Source organism: Oryzias melastigma, linkage group LG15 (assembly GCF_002922805.2).
Source record: "Oryzias melastigma strain HK-1 linkage group LG15, ASM292280v2, whole genome shotgun sequence".
NCBI lineage: Eukaryota > Metazoa > Chordata > Actinopteri > Beloniformes > Adrianichthyidae > Oryzias > Oryzias melastigma.
The window spans coordinates 15,738,683-15,756,879 of record NC_050526.1 but is presented as its reverse complement, the minus strand read 5'-3'; the positions used below and the strand labels follow the sequence as shown (position 1 = coordinate 15,756,879).

The 18,197-nt window shown below is 41.9% G+C and overlaps 1 protein-coding gene and 1 long non-coding RNA gene across 3 annotated transcripts in view; one reads left to right on the top strand and one right to left on the bottom strand.

Moving 5' to 3' along the window:
* Positions 1–2,045: 2,045 nt before the first annotated feature.
* On the bottom strand, positions 2,046–10,267 carry LOC112161947. The gene is made up of 3 exons (XR_002921976.2): positions 10,122–10,267; positions 2,482–2,624; positions 2,046–2,304 (listed from the first exon to the last, which is right to left on the bottom strand). It is a non-coding gene; the product is annotated as an uncharacterized LOC112161947 (long non-coding RNA).
* LOC112161941 (LIM domain-binding protein 3) overlaps positions 4,771–18,197 on the top strand; it is a 39,558-nt gene continuing 26,131 nt past the window's right edge. The window contains exons 1-4 of one of the 2 annotated variants that reach the window (XM_036215614.1): positions 4,771–5,303; positions 5,386–5,559; positions 15,384–15,535; positions 17,895–17,964. In XM_036215614.1, the coding sequence (XP_036071507.1) occupies positions 5,464–5,559; positions 15,384–15,535; positions 17,895–17,964 (318 nt within the window). In that variant the 5' untranslated portion in view covers positions 4,771–5,303; positions 5,386–5,463. The remainder of the gene's footprint in view (positions 5,304–5,385; positions 5,560–15,383; positions 15,536–17,894; positions 17,965–18,197) is intronic. The other variant, XM_024297509.2, reaches the window with a different exon arrangement.

Here is an 18,197-nt window from a genome sequence, read left to right as displayed (position 1 = left end):
CCCGCTCAGGTCAGTGCTGGAGTCTTCCTCAGGTGTTCCCTCCTCTCCTTCATCTTCATCTTCTCCCTCCGGCAGCAACAGGTGACGGCTCGCGCCCGCCTCGCAGCGCCGCGCGCGTGCCCGGGGCTCTGTTGTCCCGCTGTGGTAGCAGCCCCGGTTCGGTTCGGTTCGGCTCGTCTAGGCGTGTTTAGGCCTGTATCTTTTATCTGGCCCGGCACTTGTTGACTGCTGAGGTGTTTTGGGGTTCGTTTGGTTTCGTGCACGGAGGAGACCGGCGGGCGGGCGGTGAGCGGGTGGGCGGGACCCTCCGCTGATCACCTGAGGAGGTGAAAGCACGCGCCTGTAGATGGCGCTGGAGAGCAGATAGATTAGAAAGCAGTTTGAGTTTGAATTAGTTTCTATTTTATGTAAATCACATTAAAATAATTAAATAATATGAAAATAAACTCATTAATAGTGTGTAAATAAAGACTAATGATTTGATTTTGATTTGATTTGATTTGATTTGATTTGATTTGTTTTGATTTGATTCCTGCCAGAAGGCTGACCTCAACACTCCTCCAAGTCTTTTTTTGATTCCTACATTTGGTTCTTCAGACTCTTTTACTCACTAAATAAACATGAGGCGCAAAGGCAGCAAAACTAGAAGGTTAGCAGCTAAAGGAAGAGGTAGTAAAGTCTTTGTAGGTCACATGACGCTGCGGAGGTTCTGTTTGTTCTGAGTGTCAGCAGTGATGCGGCTGCTCTGCAGACGTTCATCATGGAGTTTCTCAGCTGCTGCAGAAATGAAGGTGACGGTTTATTTAAAGAGACAAACTTTGGTTGATTTACAAACTCAGAAGAATCCACATTTTCCTTCCCTTTGAACCGATAGTAACCTCTGAGATTAATTATTAGGATTTTAAACATGTTTCATCTAATCATTTTACAGAGAGGAGCTGCAGGGAACCAGAACTTGAAAGACAGGCGAGAAACCAAAGAACGATCTCAGCATCTGCTGATTGGTGAAGGCGTGTTCACCGCGTCCCGTTACGGTTGAATAGACTTTTCCAATGAAAAGTTTATGCAACTGCTTATAAACCCTCATTTTGGGCTTCCATGTTCACACGTTGTTAGGCAGTTTTTTTATGTCAAATGAAACGGATCATAAATCACCAGGAAAATACGAACAAAACAGGCGTCGATTGATTACGCTGAAAGTTCAACCTGAACTTTTGACGGCTAAATCACTAAATCACAGAACTTTCACCAGTTAGGGACTTCGGTTCATTATAGTATTGTTGATCAATTAAAAAAATAATCAGATGAATCACACCTTTGGATTAATGACTCATGAAAATTCACATGTTTTACTATGATAATATGAACTTTTGAAGCTTTTGAACCAAAATAAAAGCATAAAGAAAAAAAAAATCCTTAATTTTTATCGTCTGAAATTGGAGTTGTAAAGTGTTAAGTTGTTAAAGTTGTTAAGTGACAAAGATGGACAGGAGTTTATGTCTGCCATGGACATTAGTGAAACTCAAAAATCAAAGATAAAAAAAGTTCAGCCCATTGTCTTGTGGGGTCCAGATGACCCCACTTATAATATAACAAACCAAGGAGAGCGGAAAGGGTTAAAACAAAATCATGAACACTAAAAACAAAAAAATAGTCTCTTTTACATTTGAATTCTGGTCAATGTTGAGGTGTCATCAAACAGACTCCAAAGGAAACTGTTGATTCAGAGAGAAGACCATAGACTGTATATAAAATAATTATTTTTACAGTCTATGGAGAAGACGCTTAAACTGCATTAATCTCACCAATTCTGCAGCTTTTACAGCTGTAGCTGGAGCTAACGTAGCATTTTCCAATCTTGTCAATAATTTGGGCCAAAAATCATTTTTTTCAAGTCTATGTAACTGCTTTAACCGCTCACTTTGTGTAGTACCAGGTGAAACTTTCACTGGAAGCTCCAGATTGCAGTTCCTTTGCTGTAGCTGTAGCTAATGTAGCGTGACAACACTAGCACCTGTGTAGAACCGATACTTGATAATGGAACCAGAGCTTTTACTGAGTGACATTCATCATTGAGGGTTGAATTGTGGGAGGTTAACCCACCGAACGATTGTGGAGACCTTTCATGTTCAGTCTGGGGGGGTAAGATGTCACATGCTCGGGTTTGGGACAAGCAAACAATCCCCGTAGTTGATGTTGATCTGATGAAGGTTGGAACCGCGTTAGCCTCCTTTACTTTAGCCGCTCGTGTTCCGTCTGTTTTTGTTGGACGTGAAGTTCTCAGCGCTGGTTTCATCAGAACATCTGCAATAGAGATGACCTTTGCTTCAGTGGGGGGGGGTCCATTAGAAAGCTATTAACATGACAAACTGGATGCATTGAGGTCAGTCATCAGAATCAGCCCCCCCTCAGATATCATTTTCCCCTCCCCCCCTCCCCTCTGGGTGGGTGGTTCCACTCTCATCGCTCCTTTCAGCTGACCTTTAGATAAAGTCGGCAGGATTTACAGGACGGATGTGAGCTCCTCATTCTGAGCAGGACGAGATGTTCCACATCCGGTCTTCCTGGTCAGCCTGCAGTCCTGGTCCTGCAGATCCCTCGTTACTCGGCCAGTCTTCATGGACCTGATAGTTTTTAGAAGAACAACTTCTTGTTACAAAACTCAACATATGCTACTTCACCCCAATGAAAGGTCATTTGAAGAGCAAACATGTTAATGTGTTTGTTAGATCACATTTTTGGATCAATGAGAAACTGATTTTTAATGAAAAGTAAAAGAAAACAAAATCAAGTGGAGTGAGGAAAACATCACTTTCAAATGAAGCAAAATGCTTCAAAACTATTGATTTTATTCATCTAAAACTCACAAGATATTCAAAGTATTCAGGTCAGTTCACCTTAAACAAGTTTCAACACATTTTACATAAACTCATATAAACCTGAAGGGAGGAGACGTGGATTTCTTACACTTTCTGCTTGTTTATCGTTCAGTTTAGGTCCACAGACTATAATCTAGAATGATGATTGTCTCCTTTGGAAGACACAAATATCAGACACACTTCCGACTGGATAGATGTTGTAGGTTGGGTAGACGAGGCGCCAGCATTTATCTAAATTCTCTTTACGACTCCTGTAGAAGTTGTGGTCGCGTTAGCATCTCTAGGTGGTTCATTTTTGGGCAAGAAGACCAATGCCAGTTTTCTGACGTCCATATTTCTTCTCTTGGGGACTCTTGGTCCTGATGCTCGTCTGATGACAGGATGCTCAGATTTGGTTCATTCACTGGTGTTAAACCTCATCCAGTCCTTCAACGTCACTGTCAGACTGAGATTTCAGAAGTCTTTACATTCTGAATATCTTCTTCATCATCATCATCATCAAAAGCTTTTCTGTCTTCCAAAATCAATTGCAAGACTTCTTCAACAGATAATCTTTGGGTCATCTTGATCAGTTGTGATAGTTGAACCCCCACAGCAAAGCCACATTCCATCCCTCATTTGCAGGTGGGGTCGGGAAGATTTTTGTTCTGCAGGAGAGGCTGTGAACTGTGTGAAAATGTGAGAGCAGAGGATGTTGGGAGTTTGAGTTTCAATAAGAGTGCATCTTTGTGTGAAGGAGGGCCACAAAAGACCATCAGGAGCCCCAGAAAGGACGGATGTTGTGTTCCTGGTCTCAGTTGGACTGAGTTATTGTTCTTTGGAACTCAGCGGCGTCTTTCCAGAAGATGCTGTCAGGAAAAAGTTGTGTTTGAAACGTTAATTTTCTGTTTTTGACGCAGTCCTGGTGACCATTCAGAACAGGTCAGAGGTCATGGTGGCGGTACAAACAGGCTCCATGGTGGTCAGATCTTTGCTGGTGGTGGAAGACTCAAAGGGAGGACAACAGAACTGAGTTAAGCTAACAATTAGCAGCGTGTTAGCTTTCTTGGCTAATTTGGCATCTATTAGGTTTTTGGGGCTAATTCTGAGTCAAGCTAATTCTTTAGCAACATGCTAGTTTTTTGGGCTAATTTGGCATCTACTCTTTATTTTGGCTATTTCTGAGTTAAGCTAGAATTTTAGTAGCGCGTTATCTTTTTTGTCTAATTTGGCATCTACCCGGGTTTTTGGGCTAATTAGTTAAGCTAGTATTTAAGGGACATTCTAGTTTTTTGGGCTAATTTAGCAGCGACTGAGGAGTTTTTCAGCAAACTTCCAATAATTTTTCCTGAACTAAGCAAATAACTTGAGCCATGTAGTTCTCATAGTTCTTCAAGTAATTTTCAAGTTCATTAGCAACTTTAGCATAATACAAATAGTGTTAGCGAATCCCTTCATTACAGGACATTTCTTCAGCGTCTTCAGCAAACGGCTTTCTTTTCATCAACTGCATTGACACTAGCATTATTGCAGGTAATGCAACTTTTCTAGCTGTCGTTATTTTTAGTTAGCATAAAGCTTAAGCACTTCAAGTTTAAAGCTAATAATGGTTAAGATGTGTGTATTACATCCCGTCTACAGATGACCTGACGAGTCGCAAGAAAAAATATAATCAGTGATTATTTGACTCTGACTCTGTTATATTTCTTTTAACATCAACCTGCCAAGGGACTCCAGATGGAAATTAACCTGAGGCTATAATCTGGCATATTTACTTTTGTTTCAATGTTCATTAATATGCATTGTCCCTTTCTCAATAAAAGTTATATTATTACACTCATCATTTGTAGCAGCCCTTCCTAAAGGACATAAACAAACAAATCTACTGTCCGGGGTCTCTGCAGCTTATGGGAAGGTCTTTCTTTGACCTGCAAAAGCTCTACTTGTTATATGTTTTCCTCAGATTGGTGGTCAAAGCTTCCCATTAAGCTGCAGGTTGGTCACGCGTGTGCTTGAGGCCGTGTTCACCTGTTCAGTGTGTTCACTCGGGGTCAGCAGGTGTTTGAGGCGCCCGCAGGCTGCCGTGAAAACCTTGGCTTTCAGTTCATCATGGCAGAGATAACGAGATGTTTCCTGGAGTTGGTCCTAACCAGGTCTGAGGGAGACCCCACGGCAGCATGGGGGGGCGGTCCAGAAGAATCTGCTGGGTCTATATTAGCCGCGGTGAATCACGGCGAGCTTGGCATACCGAGTGTCCTCTTTCACACCATATAAGTCTTTTCCCTCCTGCCCCCCTCGCCACCCCACCCAGCACACACACTTGCGCACACACACAATGCCACAGTGCTATCTCTGTCTATTCTTAGGCGTCCCGTTCAGCCCGAGCAGGCAGGTCCTCCTCTTTCTCCTCTCAGCTGCTGCGCCTCTTCCCCCCTTTCTCCTTCGGTTTGTGGATTTCACACCTCTGCTCTCTCCGGGTCTTCCTGCCATCACCTGTCCCGCCTCATCTCTCTCTGTCCTCTTTCAGAGCCCAGCCCTCCAGCCCGTCCGGGTGTTAATCGAGGATCTGGTTAAAATTCTGAAGAGGATTTTGTTGTCTGAAAGAATGAGCAGCTACACGGTGACGCTCCCCGGCCCCGGGCCCTGGGGCTTCAGGCTGCAGGGAGGGAAGGACTTCAACATGCCGCTGACCATCTCCAGGGTAAGAACCAGCTGGAAACCTGCTGAGAAGGTTCTGTTTGCAGCGCCGTCTGCTCATCTCGTCTCTGTTGGTTCTGCTTTTGACGAAAAGTTTTTCTGAACTTGAATGATCGATGTTCTTCCTTTCCTGTTCCATCAAAGCCAAAAATCCTCGTCAGGAATAAACAAAAATGAGGTTTGAGCTTCAGTTCATGGACTGAACATCTTCTAAACGGCTGTATAAAAAGATGTCTACAACATCTCAAATGATGAGGTGGACATGAATCAATGACTTCCTGTCAGGAAAGCCTCCACAGACGCTCACAGACTCGGTCACTCGTCAATAAAAACCCGCCGCCCGGCTCCTTGGAAGCCTTCGGTTTCTTCCAGGTTCTCGTTGATTCTGCTTTTTCGGAGCAGCTGTGGAGTTTGTGCTTTACGTATGAGGCCAGCGAGGGCGAGCCGTGCCGCTCTGAAAACAGAGCCGCGGGTCTAAAACTGGAGCTGGTGTTGGTTTCAGAGCAGGGCTCTGAATAGACGGAGGAGCGACCTGCTGCTCTGCTCCGTCTGCAGGAGCTGCATCTGCTGCCGGATCCGCCGCTCCATGACCTCCACCGCTTCTGTCCGTTTGGTGAATTTGGGCCGCGTGCTTTGAGATGGGTCTGCAGTGGCAGCTGCAGCTTCTCCCTCCTTGTGCATTTTTATCAGCTGAATATCACGGATCAACTGGTCGGAGCGTTGATTCCTGCACGGTTTTCCTGAACAAGTTCCCATCCCGGATAAGACGGGAACAAGTGTGTTTGGAATCGGACACGAGGGATGTGTATTTCATGTTCCACAATATTCCAACATGTAAAAAAACTTTATCGACAATAACAATCAGCATGAAGAGACACCGGACCAATGGTGGAACATTTTACATGGAGACTGGAGGGGCAGGAGGCTTTGGAAGAGTGGTAAATGAGAACAGCAGAGCAGAGGCCCGAAGTGTTTACTATTGATTAGTTCATATTAATGAGAATGAATAAGAACTTCCTCCTGCCGTAGCAAGGTAAAAGTGCAGATTTTGGTGAACGCCAAAGTGCCAAGAGCTCTCAAGGTTTCATTTAAAAATATTACTTAGTTATGTTTGCGATGTTTAAAGAAGCTTGGACTGATGGTCTCTTAATGTTAATAATATTGAGGACAGGTGGGGTAAGACAGCTCCGCCAGACTCACAGCTTTTTGGACAGTTTTATTACTTTTGAGGGTTCATAATTAAAAACTGTATTTCCTACTGTACAAAGTTTGATCCAAATTCTCCTGGAGTATCAGTGTCACAAACAGGCAGACGTCTGGATCCAAGCAAGAGAATCTGGCTACAGAGAAAAAATATGCCGCCCCAGCTGTGTTTGCCCACATTGGCTTCGCTTCCTAGGGACTGGAGACCTGGACAGCGACCTGCTAGCTCTGCTGACTCCTGGCGCGGCAGCACTTGCTTGCTTTGCCGGACCCTGGGCAGCAGAACCCGCTATGCTGTCCACCGGGCGACTGGCTAGCATAGCCACCTAAGAGAATAGAATAGAAACTCCAAAATAACCTAAAAAGCCTCAAATGCCAAAATAGTCAAAAGACTAGCATAATGCCATTATAACTTTTAACTTTACTACACTCTGACTCCATGTAATATAAAGTAATGACTAATCGACTATTAAATTAGTCGTTGACTATTTTACTAGTCAACTAGTCGACTAATTGTGGCAGTCCTACTCGTTAATATTGACTTGAAAGAAATAAAACGATTAAAATTTTCCTTCCCTGTCATATTTTCCAAACCAAACTGCTAGACAGTTGCAGTTTATTCACATTTAAAAGCTCAAAAACTGATAGTTCAGAAACGTTTTTAAAATATCGATTTGAAAGGGTTTCCCAAAGTTTAAGAAATGTCCCCTTACGCATTCGGCTATAGTTACGACTTCTGGCTTCAGGTTGATTCTGGCGCTCCTGCGTGTGACCAGAGGAGCCTCAATCCAGGTGCAGCAGGTCTTACTGGTACAGACAGGAGAGCTGGAGTGAAGCAGCTAAAAGTCCATAAAACTAAACCAGGGTCAGGCAGGCAGAGGTCAAACAGGAGCACGAGGGCATCAGAGAACAACCAGAGTGGTCAGGGTCCAGGTGAGGGTCGGGGCAGGCGGCAAACAACCAGAGTGGAAGATGAAGCAGAAGATCAGATCAGATCAGGATGAGAACGCTCAGTGATGCAGGCAGAGCAGCACAAACAAGACTTCACACTATGACTATATACTGCAGATGGAAAACGGCTGTGAGGCTTATGGGAGTGACACAGGGGCTGATGGGAAGTGTAGTGTGGAGCCCCAGGAAGAGCTATTACTCAGGTGATGGATGCCACTGATAACCAGATGGGGAGACAGAGGACCGAGTCGTGACGTCGGGCATGTGAGCTCCACAATAGTGAACTTTGTGGTTCCACTTATGATGCATCAGATCTCTAAAATAAACAAAAAAAGACTCAAGAAGTCGAGAATCCATCTGTCATGTCATGAAGTCATTGTCAACACTTCTGATTTTGCACCAAATGTAAAAACTCTGTCAAGAAGATTATCCAGAAAAATACAGAGAATTAAAAGTTGTTGTTTCCTAAACATAGTTTTAGCTTCTGCCTTCCTTTAAGTTTTCTGTCTCCCAGCTAAGAAAATCTGGACATTAAGGACACATTTTGGCTCTTTTGGAGGTCTGGTTCTGGTCTGATCCAGAGCTGCTTTTCTTGTAATCCGGAGGAGATAAAAACAGCTCACAGAGTGAACCTGAAGAAGCAGGAATCAGGAAAATGTCTTCTAGCAAATGTGGTGAAATGATGATCTGCAGGAGCTTCATATTCAATAGTCAGAGGATCAGCAACTTCTCTGCTTCCAGCTTTGATTCCCGTTTTGGACAATAGCGCCCCCTGACATCAAACTGGATTATTCTGAGCAAACAGGACCCGCTTTGGGACTTTTATGTTCTGGTGAACCAGGTTATCCCACAGCAGAACCACCCAAGCTGAAGGTCTGAAGGTGTTTTTACCTGCCCAAATGGTTGAATACTTTTACTGATGCTAATTTTCTAAGTTTTGATGTGATCAAAATTTCCTGAATGTTGTTAAAAACCCACTCAGATTTAAATTCTTTTTGGGGTATTTTTAAAATGTTTTGGTGGCATTTTTTAGATGATGAAGCACATATTTGGAAATGAAGCTCAAAACTTCATTTCTGAGTATTTCTGTATTCAAATCACTTTATCTATTCAATCAGGAGCAGATGAAAAAATGATGTTGGAAAAAGAGTTCATTTTCATTCACATGGTCATAGAAACAACGTCTTTAGGTTTTGACTATAACCCATAATCATAATTTAAATGAACCACTGGGATCGCTCTTACAAAACATCAAAGAAAGGTTGGACTTTAACGTGATCGATACTTTCTGGTTTTATGTTTAAGAGCAAACCCGACGGTTTCTCGTGCTCCACCTCTGAAACATGAAATGAATCCGAATGACCGGATGGTTTCACTGCACGATCATAAAAGACAAACTGACACGAACAGATGATCTTCTGTGGAAATCAGACTCCGCCCCCCTGGCGTTCCAAACAGGAAGTGGCTTCAAGAAGCCAGAATCTCATAGACTTCTATAAAGAAATGATCAGCTGTTACTCAGTCAGAATAACTTTGATATTCTAGTTTAATTTTTTCCACAATATTTTGTCTTTATTGCATATTTAAAGTTATAAACTGATGTCTCAAAAAACTATGAGGTGGCCAAGCGTTAGAAATGTTTGATTGACAGATTCTCTCGAAAATGCTTTGAAGTGTTAGGGGTGTGGCCTTCCAACAAGCCTGCTGCTGATAGGTGAGAGTGGTTGCCATAGAGACAACTCACACTGTAAAAAGTGAAACATTGGATGAATTCACAAAAGTTCAGTAATTTGTTACATTTAAAAATATTCATTTTTATCCAATAATATTTTTTAAATTGATGGTTTACTCAATTTAAAATTTTATTTGCTGAAAACAAATATTTTAAATTTAACAAATGACTAAACTTTTGTTTTGGCCAATTTGGACCAATCACTGCTTATGGACATCGTCTGACTCCAACATGGCAAAAAAATGGCGACTGAATTGACTTCATTTGGTTGGATTGGAAGTGAACCATTTCCTGTGGATGACATCACACTCACTCAGTCCAGTTCTCATGTACATTCAGTGTTTCTAAAGCAGAGTTGTTGTCTTCTATTGAAATTCTTTAACATTTCATCTGAAATGTTTCATTCCTCTGAGGAAGTGATCAAAGTTTTCTGTCCATAACGGCGCTCTAATCTGACCTTTAAAGTGTCTCTATGGTTTCCATGGAAACACTGTCTGATGCGGTATTCTGACCCCCGACACTCCCAATAAAACCGACTCATTCCAGTGAGGCCACACCATTTAAATCCTATTTAAGGGCAGATTTATCCATAATACTTCAGAATAATCCCGTGTACTTTTCGTCTTGATGTTTTTCTTGTCTCCGTTGTCTTGATACGACCTGATTCTGAGCGGTTTTACCTGAGCTTGGTTTCTTTCTGAACACAGTGCACTGCTGTGTTTGTGTGAACAAAGCGAGGTCCGGTCTCGCCGTCCGGCCCCCTTTGGTCTCGGCGTCCACCGTCTCTGTGAGCCTCGGTTGAAGTCGTCCTCCAACATCTGAGCTGTTTTACAGTCTGTGTGAAAGCGGAGCTGCCGGTAACTCGACTCCCGCTGTAACAAACTGAGCTGACCAAGCTCTCAGAGAACTGCTGACACCCCCCTCCAGCCCCCAGCAGCATGTGTCCACCCCATTGGAGGATCCCACATTCTTCCACATCCAGGAAACCCAAATTAGACCTTCAGGCTGCAAGAAGCTAAAACGTGAGACAGGTCTGGGTTCTGCAGGATTTGCACCTGTGCAGGTGCAGCTCCTGCAGGGGGGGGGGGGGGGTTTGCTCTGAAATAAAGAGAAAAGATCGACTTTAAATCCTAAAACATTTTAGTCTCTGACAGACGCTTTAGAGATGAGGCACAAAATGAGCAGAAAATGGATCACAGAGTCGGGTCTTATCTGCAAAGACATCGAGAAAATAAATATGGATGGATGATGTCAGCCGATACTGATACCCGATATTATCCCAGCAACTGTGGCCGATATTTGTCAATACTGATATTTAAGCTTCAAAATAACACAAAGTTTAGATTATCTTATTGTTTCTTTATTTGAAAAAAAATGCACAATTTTTCTTTTGCAGCACAATCACATTACGCTGGACCTTTTTATCGTACAGCAAAGGATCTCAAAGGATCTCAAAGGATCTCAAAGGATCTCAAAGGATCTCAAAGGATCTCAAAGGAACAAGTATTACTTTCAAACTTTAAAAAATACATCTGAAAACTTTTACTGACGATTAGGCGTAGCTGAATCATCATCTTCTCATCCCCAAGGATCTAGTAGGAACAAGTGTCCATGTCAAAAATAAAATAATCGGAACAAAATCTGTGGATTGTTTTTAGTTTTGGTCTGATACCTATAAACTTAAATTATACAAATATCGGCCGATACCAAAACTTGATATGTCGCCTATCCCTAAAAACAAAAAATACAGTTTATGTTTTTATGTGCACTTGAAGATATATTCATTGAATGATTAGAAATATAAGGAAAACCAAATGCTGTAGCTCAGAGATATTGGAAAAGTAGAGAAGGAGGCCAAGAACAGAACCCTGTGGAACACCAGTGGAGATTCAGGGAGACTTCTTTTCATGAACAGTTTCCCTGGTAAAAAGGTGCAGACCAATCAGAACTTTAGAAGTGATGCAGCCATAACTAGATAAATGGAGGACGTTCCCCCCGAGTTCACCGGAGCGTCTCGGAGCGCCGACCCCAAAAAGAACCAGAAGCTCTGCCGTCCATCACATCAGAGCGCACTGATCTGCAGAGAAGCAGCAAGCGGCTGGGAGCGCTGACAGGCTCAGGCTGTTTTTAGCCCCCTCTCAAATGTGCACACGCACGTGCATGAGCACACACATACACACATGCACTCGTGCACGCGTCCTATCAGCTGCTTTGCCGTCTCAGTTCACATCTGCTGCCGTGACCTGAGTGTGTTTGATGGAGTCCAGATTCAAGATTCTTTGATGACTTTGTGACATCACTTCCTGTCCAGCCCACTTCTCAGCTGCTCCTGAGAGAGGCTGGCATAGATGTTCCTGAGGGGGTGGGAAATGACCTCCACCCTTTTTAGAACAGAAAAAAAGAAAACATTCAGATCTGAGCAGCATGTACCTGAGCTGCTGTCATAAGCTCCGCCTCCGATGGATGAAGTAGAAAACTGACTACAGAACTTAATAAATGACACACTTTAAAAATAAACTGAACAATATTCATTTCAAAATTCATTTGAACAAAATACAATCTAACAAACTTTCAAAACACCTAAACAAATTCTGTATCCAATATTTAGCATTTGTAGAACTAAAAGTGAAAATTAACCATTTTTATTAAAAAAGAGAGCTTTAGTGTGATCCTGATGCAGAAAAAGTTGGATCTGAGTGTGGTTGCCGTGGTTACCATGGTGCAGCATCTCATCTTCTACAACAGTTTGAAGACATGTGGACATGGAGGTTCAGGTTCTGATGTTTGGGTTGGATTTGGTCCCATTCTGGCCTGATTTATCTTCATGATCGTCTTTAAAAGTTTCTTTTCTTCAACAAAGGTCCAAATGTTCCGGTTTGTTTTTTAATTTGAATGTTGAAATGCTTGAATAAAGGCGACAGATTTCTCAGTTTAAACATTTTTTTATTATCTATCCTAAATAGTCAGTAAATGGGAATCAAAAAGCAGATATAATGAGAATAAATAGATGAATAATAAAAGGCAAAAATCTTCACAAGACAAAGTTTTTCTGCAAATGAATCCAGAAACATCACAGATGTCTTCAGATGTTTCCATTAGGAGATTTTAAGGGACAAAAAGCCACGAAGAATTAAATCCAAATAATGTTGATTGAGGCGGCTCACATTCTGGTGCAGGAGGACCTCTGTTTGAACTGAAGTTCATGTCCTCCTGCAGCTCCTTCAGACCTGCTGAGCTCCAGCAGCATCTCTGCTCTGAAGTGAGGAGAATCCTGCAGATATCGATGAAAACGCTCTGAAATGAGCCCACCTGCAGTGAATATGGGTCAGCGTGAGCCCCCCCCGTCCCACTCCCCACACAAAGCCTACATTGTTAGTCTACTGAGCAGCTTCCAGAGAGGAGCAGTCTGCTTCGGTTTGGTTCGGTGCTGGGATGAAGCCGAGAACATCCAAAGCATCTGGACTCACTGGGGAGTCGGGATCCATGGGGAGGTCTGGGTGGGGGGGGTCGATCTGTGACATCAGGATACGGATAATGTGTAAAATGAACTTCCTGCAACTGAAGCTGCTCTGAGGAGGATCCTCAGAGCAGAGGAATCAGAGGATCAGAACCAGAGGAAAAAAAAAGATTTAAGGAACTTGGAAATTCTGGTCTTCATGTGGATAAACCTTGGAGCTGGTGCCCATCAGCCTCTTTTCTTTACTTATTTACATTTTGTCCTTACAGACACTTTAGCCTAAAGACACGAGGAAGGAAACAAGTAAGAATTGAGTCTGTTACAGATTAAGTTAGTCATAGTGACACATTATTTAAGAACAGAATTTTATTTTAATCAAATTAAATAAATGTTGACATGTTAAAAAGGCAGCTGAGCTGAAGAGGGTTAAGAAGACTTCTGCATGCTGCAGGAAAAAGTGCTGCTGCCATAGAAAGATAAATAGAGCTGTGTGTCATCAGCATAGAAATGTTCAGAAAATGATGATGCAGCTCAGAGAGATGAAGATAAAGAGGCCAAAGACAGAGCCCTGTGGAACACCAGAGCAAAAAGAGGCTCTCTGCAAAACAGAGAATATTTGGCAAGAGTAAACTTTAGTCATTTACACCAGAAATTAAATCAAACCAAATGAGCCGAAGTAATCTCATCAGTTCAGACGTTTCTATTTCAACCCAAACGTTTCAGTTTTTTCCTCTCCGGATGGGCTTTGAGTTACAGAAATCGATTGTCAGAATACTGTTGGCAGATCTTCTTCCTGCCAGCTATTAGACTCTGATGGTTATTAGAGTCTCATAATAAGTCATAATTATTGTCCTCAACTGGACAGTAATTTCTGTAGTTATTCATTTTGTAAGTGTATTTCTAGTGTCATTTATTATCTATCTTCTGTTTTTGATAGAGCTTTGGTAACAAGAGAATTTCCTCTTTCTGTGATCACTCAAGTTTTATTCTATTTAATTCTATTCCACTAAAACTTACTATTCCAAATCAATCCATCATAATTTGGACTTAACAAGACCTACATTTATATATAAAATCATGTGATGTTGATTAACTAAATGTTGCAAAAGGTCATTTTTGATCAAAAATTTAAAATGGGCAAAATCTTTAAAATATGTTTGTTTGTTTCCTTACATTATTTGAATAAAACACTGGAGTTAGTTTTGGAAAAATTTAAATGGACTTGCTTATTTTTCCCATTTAAAATGATTCAGAAGCACAGCTGGAATGTGGCCCTGGAACCTGAATGTTTTCAAAAGCAGAAACATTTTTACCTCCAGACTGAAGTTGGTTAAATATCAAAGCTTTTTGGAGCTCCAGGAGTCCATCTGCAGAATTAGAGGAGCAATTATTGAAGTAAATAAAGATACAGCATTTTTATTGGAGACTTCAGTGCAGCTTTTGCTTTTTTCTGTTATTGCGTGAATTAAAAGACAGTAAAACATCCAGAAAAGCAGCATGAAGATCTGTTTACCAGACTCACATAAAGGCTAGATGGCCAGCTTGTTCTGTTTCTAAAGTTTGTAACTTTAACTAAAGTAGAGATGAAAGTCAAAAGCTGAGTCATGGAAACTTTAACCCTCACAGCTACCAGCTTTTATTTTGAAAATATCAAACTAAAGCAAAGCTGCAGCTACAGAAATGAATGAAGAATATTTCTGTTGCTGCTTCATGAAATAATAAAAGTCCATTGTGTATCTCTGGATTCTTTTCAATTCTTTTTCATTTTATAATTGAGGTATTTTCTTAAGAGTTTTAACGTTACCTCACATGTAAGTCGATAAATCTTAAGTGAAAACACAAATCTGTGGGTCTACGAAGGTTTTTACTGTCACTGTTCTCCTTTAAAAGTTTGTTAGAGATTTTGTTTGGAGCCATGACTTTCAAACGGTTCCATCCTCGGAGCGACAGCACCACCTGATGTTTGTGGCGGTTACACTTCCTCTTTTTCTAATCCACAATTATCTGTTGGAAAAGTTAAAGATAAAGTTTGGAAAGAAAAGGAAGTCCCCAAATATTTACCAGATTCTGTGGAGGAGAGTTTCTATGATCTGAGACAAACGAGCAGCAGGTTTTTCCCGATCACTCCTGGTGTTCATCGATCCTCTGAGCGGTTTCTGTCGGGACCCAAATGCGGATGTTTCATAATCATTTTCCGCTCCACTTCTCTGATCGCCGTGTCGTGTCCTCATGGTTCTCTGACAGGTCTCCACTCAGGAGATGGATTTTCTGATACCAGGAAGTCCAGTGAACACCCCCGCCCCTCGATCATTAACCCCCATTAATAATCTCCACATTTGACTGATTGATTCATGGAAAAGATTCAGTCTTCTTTCCCGTGATGTCAGAATGCAGGATGACGTGTGCGCTGACCTGGGATCAGCACGGCGGGGTGGAGCGCCACGTGCACGCGCCTGCAGCTCTGACTGTCTTTGTGTTCGCACAGATCACTCCTGGCAGCAAGGCGGCGCAGGGTAACCTGATCCAGGGCGACGTCATCGTGGCCATCGAGGGCGTCAGCACCGAAGGCATGACCCACCTGGAGGCTCAGAACAAGATCAAGATGGCCAATCACAGCCTGGCGCTCACTATGTCAAAGTAAGAGCCCAGCTTTCCCTTCACAGTTTGACATGACGCCTTGATGGGGTGGGGGTGGATCATACGTATATCTAATGATGTTTGAGCATCTTTGGTTCTTTACCCTCCAAACCTGCTGGTTACACGTTTTCAGGACCAGGAACCGCTCTCTGACCCGTCTTTGAGGTGGTCTCGGTTTGCTCCCAATCGGACTGATTTCCTCTCTGAGCTTCTTCAGTCTGCATACACTCCGTGCTCAGAGAGGAACAACTGGACCAAACAGCCACCACAGCTGGGCATTATGGGATGTAAGCAGGGGAGCGGAACAACAATGAGACACAACAACTTATTGAAATGTGGTCGGCTGAATGCAGGCTCATTAAAACAACTTTAACCTGATCCACGTTGCTTCTTTCTGTTTTCCCAACAATCTATCTTTCATAGACTCTTATTACCGTCCTTTCTTCGCCGTCGGCTCCTCAGGAACCGTCTTGCAGCATGCATCCACCGCACCAAAGCAGCAGGAAAAAGTGTTGAACCTGACGCTGACACAGACGTTCAAAACTGATCAGAGAAATAAAACGTTTGACTCAGTGAAATATCCTGAGAAGAACTGCAAAGTGAAGGACTTCCATTATTCTTTCTCTTATTCTTCCCCCACCCTCAAGGACTGAAGAGATCTTTAGTTATGGTCTAGTTTACAAGTTTTGGTTTGAAACAGAAATGTCTGGAAGATCTCAGTCTGAATAAGACCAAATGATAGGTCCCGGGCTCAGTCTGGACTAACGGACTTTCCCAGTCTGAATACAGCCAAACAACAACAGCTGATTCAGATATTTCTCAGCTGTATTCCTTTTGATTCAAATTAACATGTGTAGCAATGATCTCAGAAGGTCAGGACGAGCTGTGTCTTGTTTTTGTGGAGCTAAAAAAACCTTTGACAGAGTACTGAGAAAGGAGCTGTGGACTATATAAAAAAGTTTGGAGTGGTGAAGATACGGTGGAGATATGGTCGAGATGTGGTGAAGATACGGTGGAAATGTTATGGAGATATGATGGAAATCTGACAGAGATATGGTAAAGATGTGATGGAAATATGGTGAGATGTGATGAAGATGTTGTGGAGAATTGACAGAGTTGTGGTGGAGATGAGACTTCAACCAAGGATCTCCTCTGAGCACCTTCATGTTTGCTGTAGGTCAGACTCTGTGGATCACTAAGTTATCAGATGAACGGGGAACAAGTGCAGATTTGTGGACATGAGGAGGATGGATGTGAGTGAGGAGGATGAAGATGAGAGGATAAGAATGAGGCTGATGATTTCCTCTGCCGACCCCTGAAGGGAGCAGCTAAAATGTAAAGAAAGTTAAACAGAAGTTTTGTTTTTTTATTATTGGAGCTCATTAAGCTCAATGTCAGATAGCTTTAAAGAGCAGCAGACAGAAGATGAGAAGCAGCTTCCTCTTCCTCACAGCTGAAGGTTTCTTTATTCTGTTGGTTAATGAGTTGGTCCTGAAGAGCGGGATCACTTGGATCTTGTGGAAGACTCAATCCGTTCTGAAAACAAACCCGAAATTAACGTAAATTCACTCCAGATGATTGCAGGAGAAGAGGTGTGATCTTAGGATCTGAATCAGATTCATTGTTGCTATTCTGCAGTTTGATCAAATAACATAAACATAATAAATAGAAAATGAGAAAGTGCTTAAAAAAGGAGAGTCGAAGAAACACGACAGTTATGGACAGAATCTGGATTTTTTTGTTACGTGTATTAAAGTATTCATGTGCATTTTATGAGAAAAGCTGCCATTTTCTCAGTGGGATTTTGGTTTTTCTCTTCATGGAGCTGCGGTTGTGTTCTTTACTCCCAGGAGTGTGTTTGTTGTGATGTTTCCTCCCATGACGTTAACAAAAAGTCTATTTTTCACTGCAGGCAAACATTCTAACTGTGAATTTCTGCTTTCTGTAGCAGAAAATTTGGCTTTTTATGCTCCTATTTTTTCAGTATAAAACAAAAAGCTGAATAATGATGTGTTTCCACCAGAACACATCAAAGGTAAAGGTGATTTACCTGCATTTTTACATTAGAAAATATTGGTAAAGGTCAGCTTAATAAAATGAAGATACTTAAAAATTATGCTGTCAGAATTGTACAAAAATTACTGATTTTTCTCCTTGATTTGAGAGTTTTATGTAATATTTTACATAAAATATAAGTTTCTGGTCAATAAGTCTTGTTAAGTCTTTTATTTCAATCATCTCCTTTACATTTTTTTCTGTTAGGACCTTAGATAGTATGAAATGCATTTCAGAATAAAACAAATGTATTTTGTCGGCTTTTGCAAATCTGCACAAAAAATCAAACTTCTTTCTCCTACAGGTCAAAACGACCCCCTCCAATGGCAACTCCCAGAATAGACTCTGCGATTCCCATGATCCCTCATCAGCAGGTAACTCCAGTTGTGTGTAAATACTGCTGAGTGTGTGTTCCTCCCAACCTGAATGCTGCTTGCATGTCATCTTTCTCATCATTGTATTGACTTCCTGCCTCCACAGCTTCATTCTTCAAATGTCTGATGGCTCATTTTTCATGAGGGATTTTACATTTATTTTAATCTAATTTATTTCAGATGTTTACATAAATGTTTGTAAGTTTAAATATCTGGGTGAGTCAGACAATGGG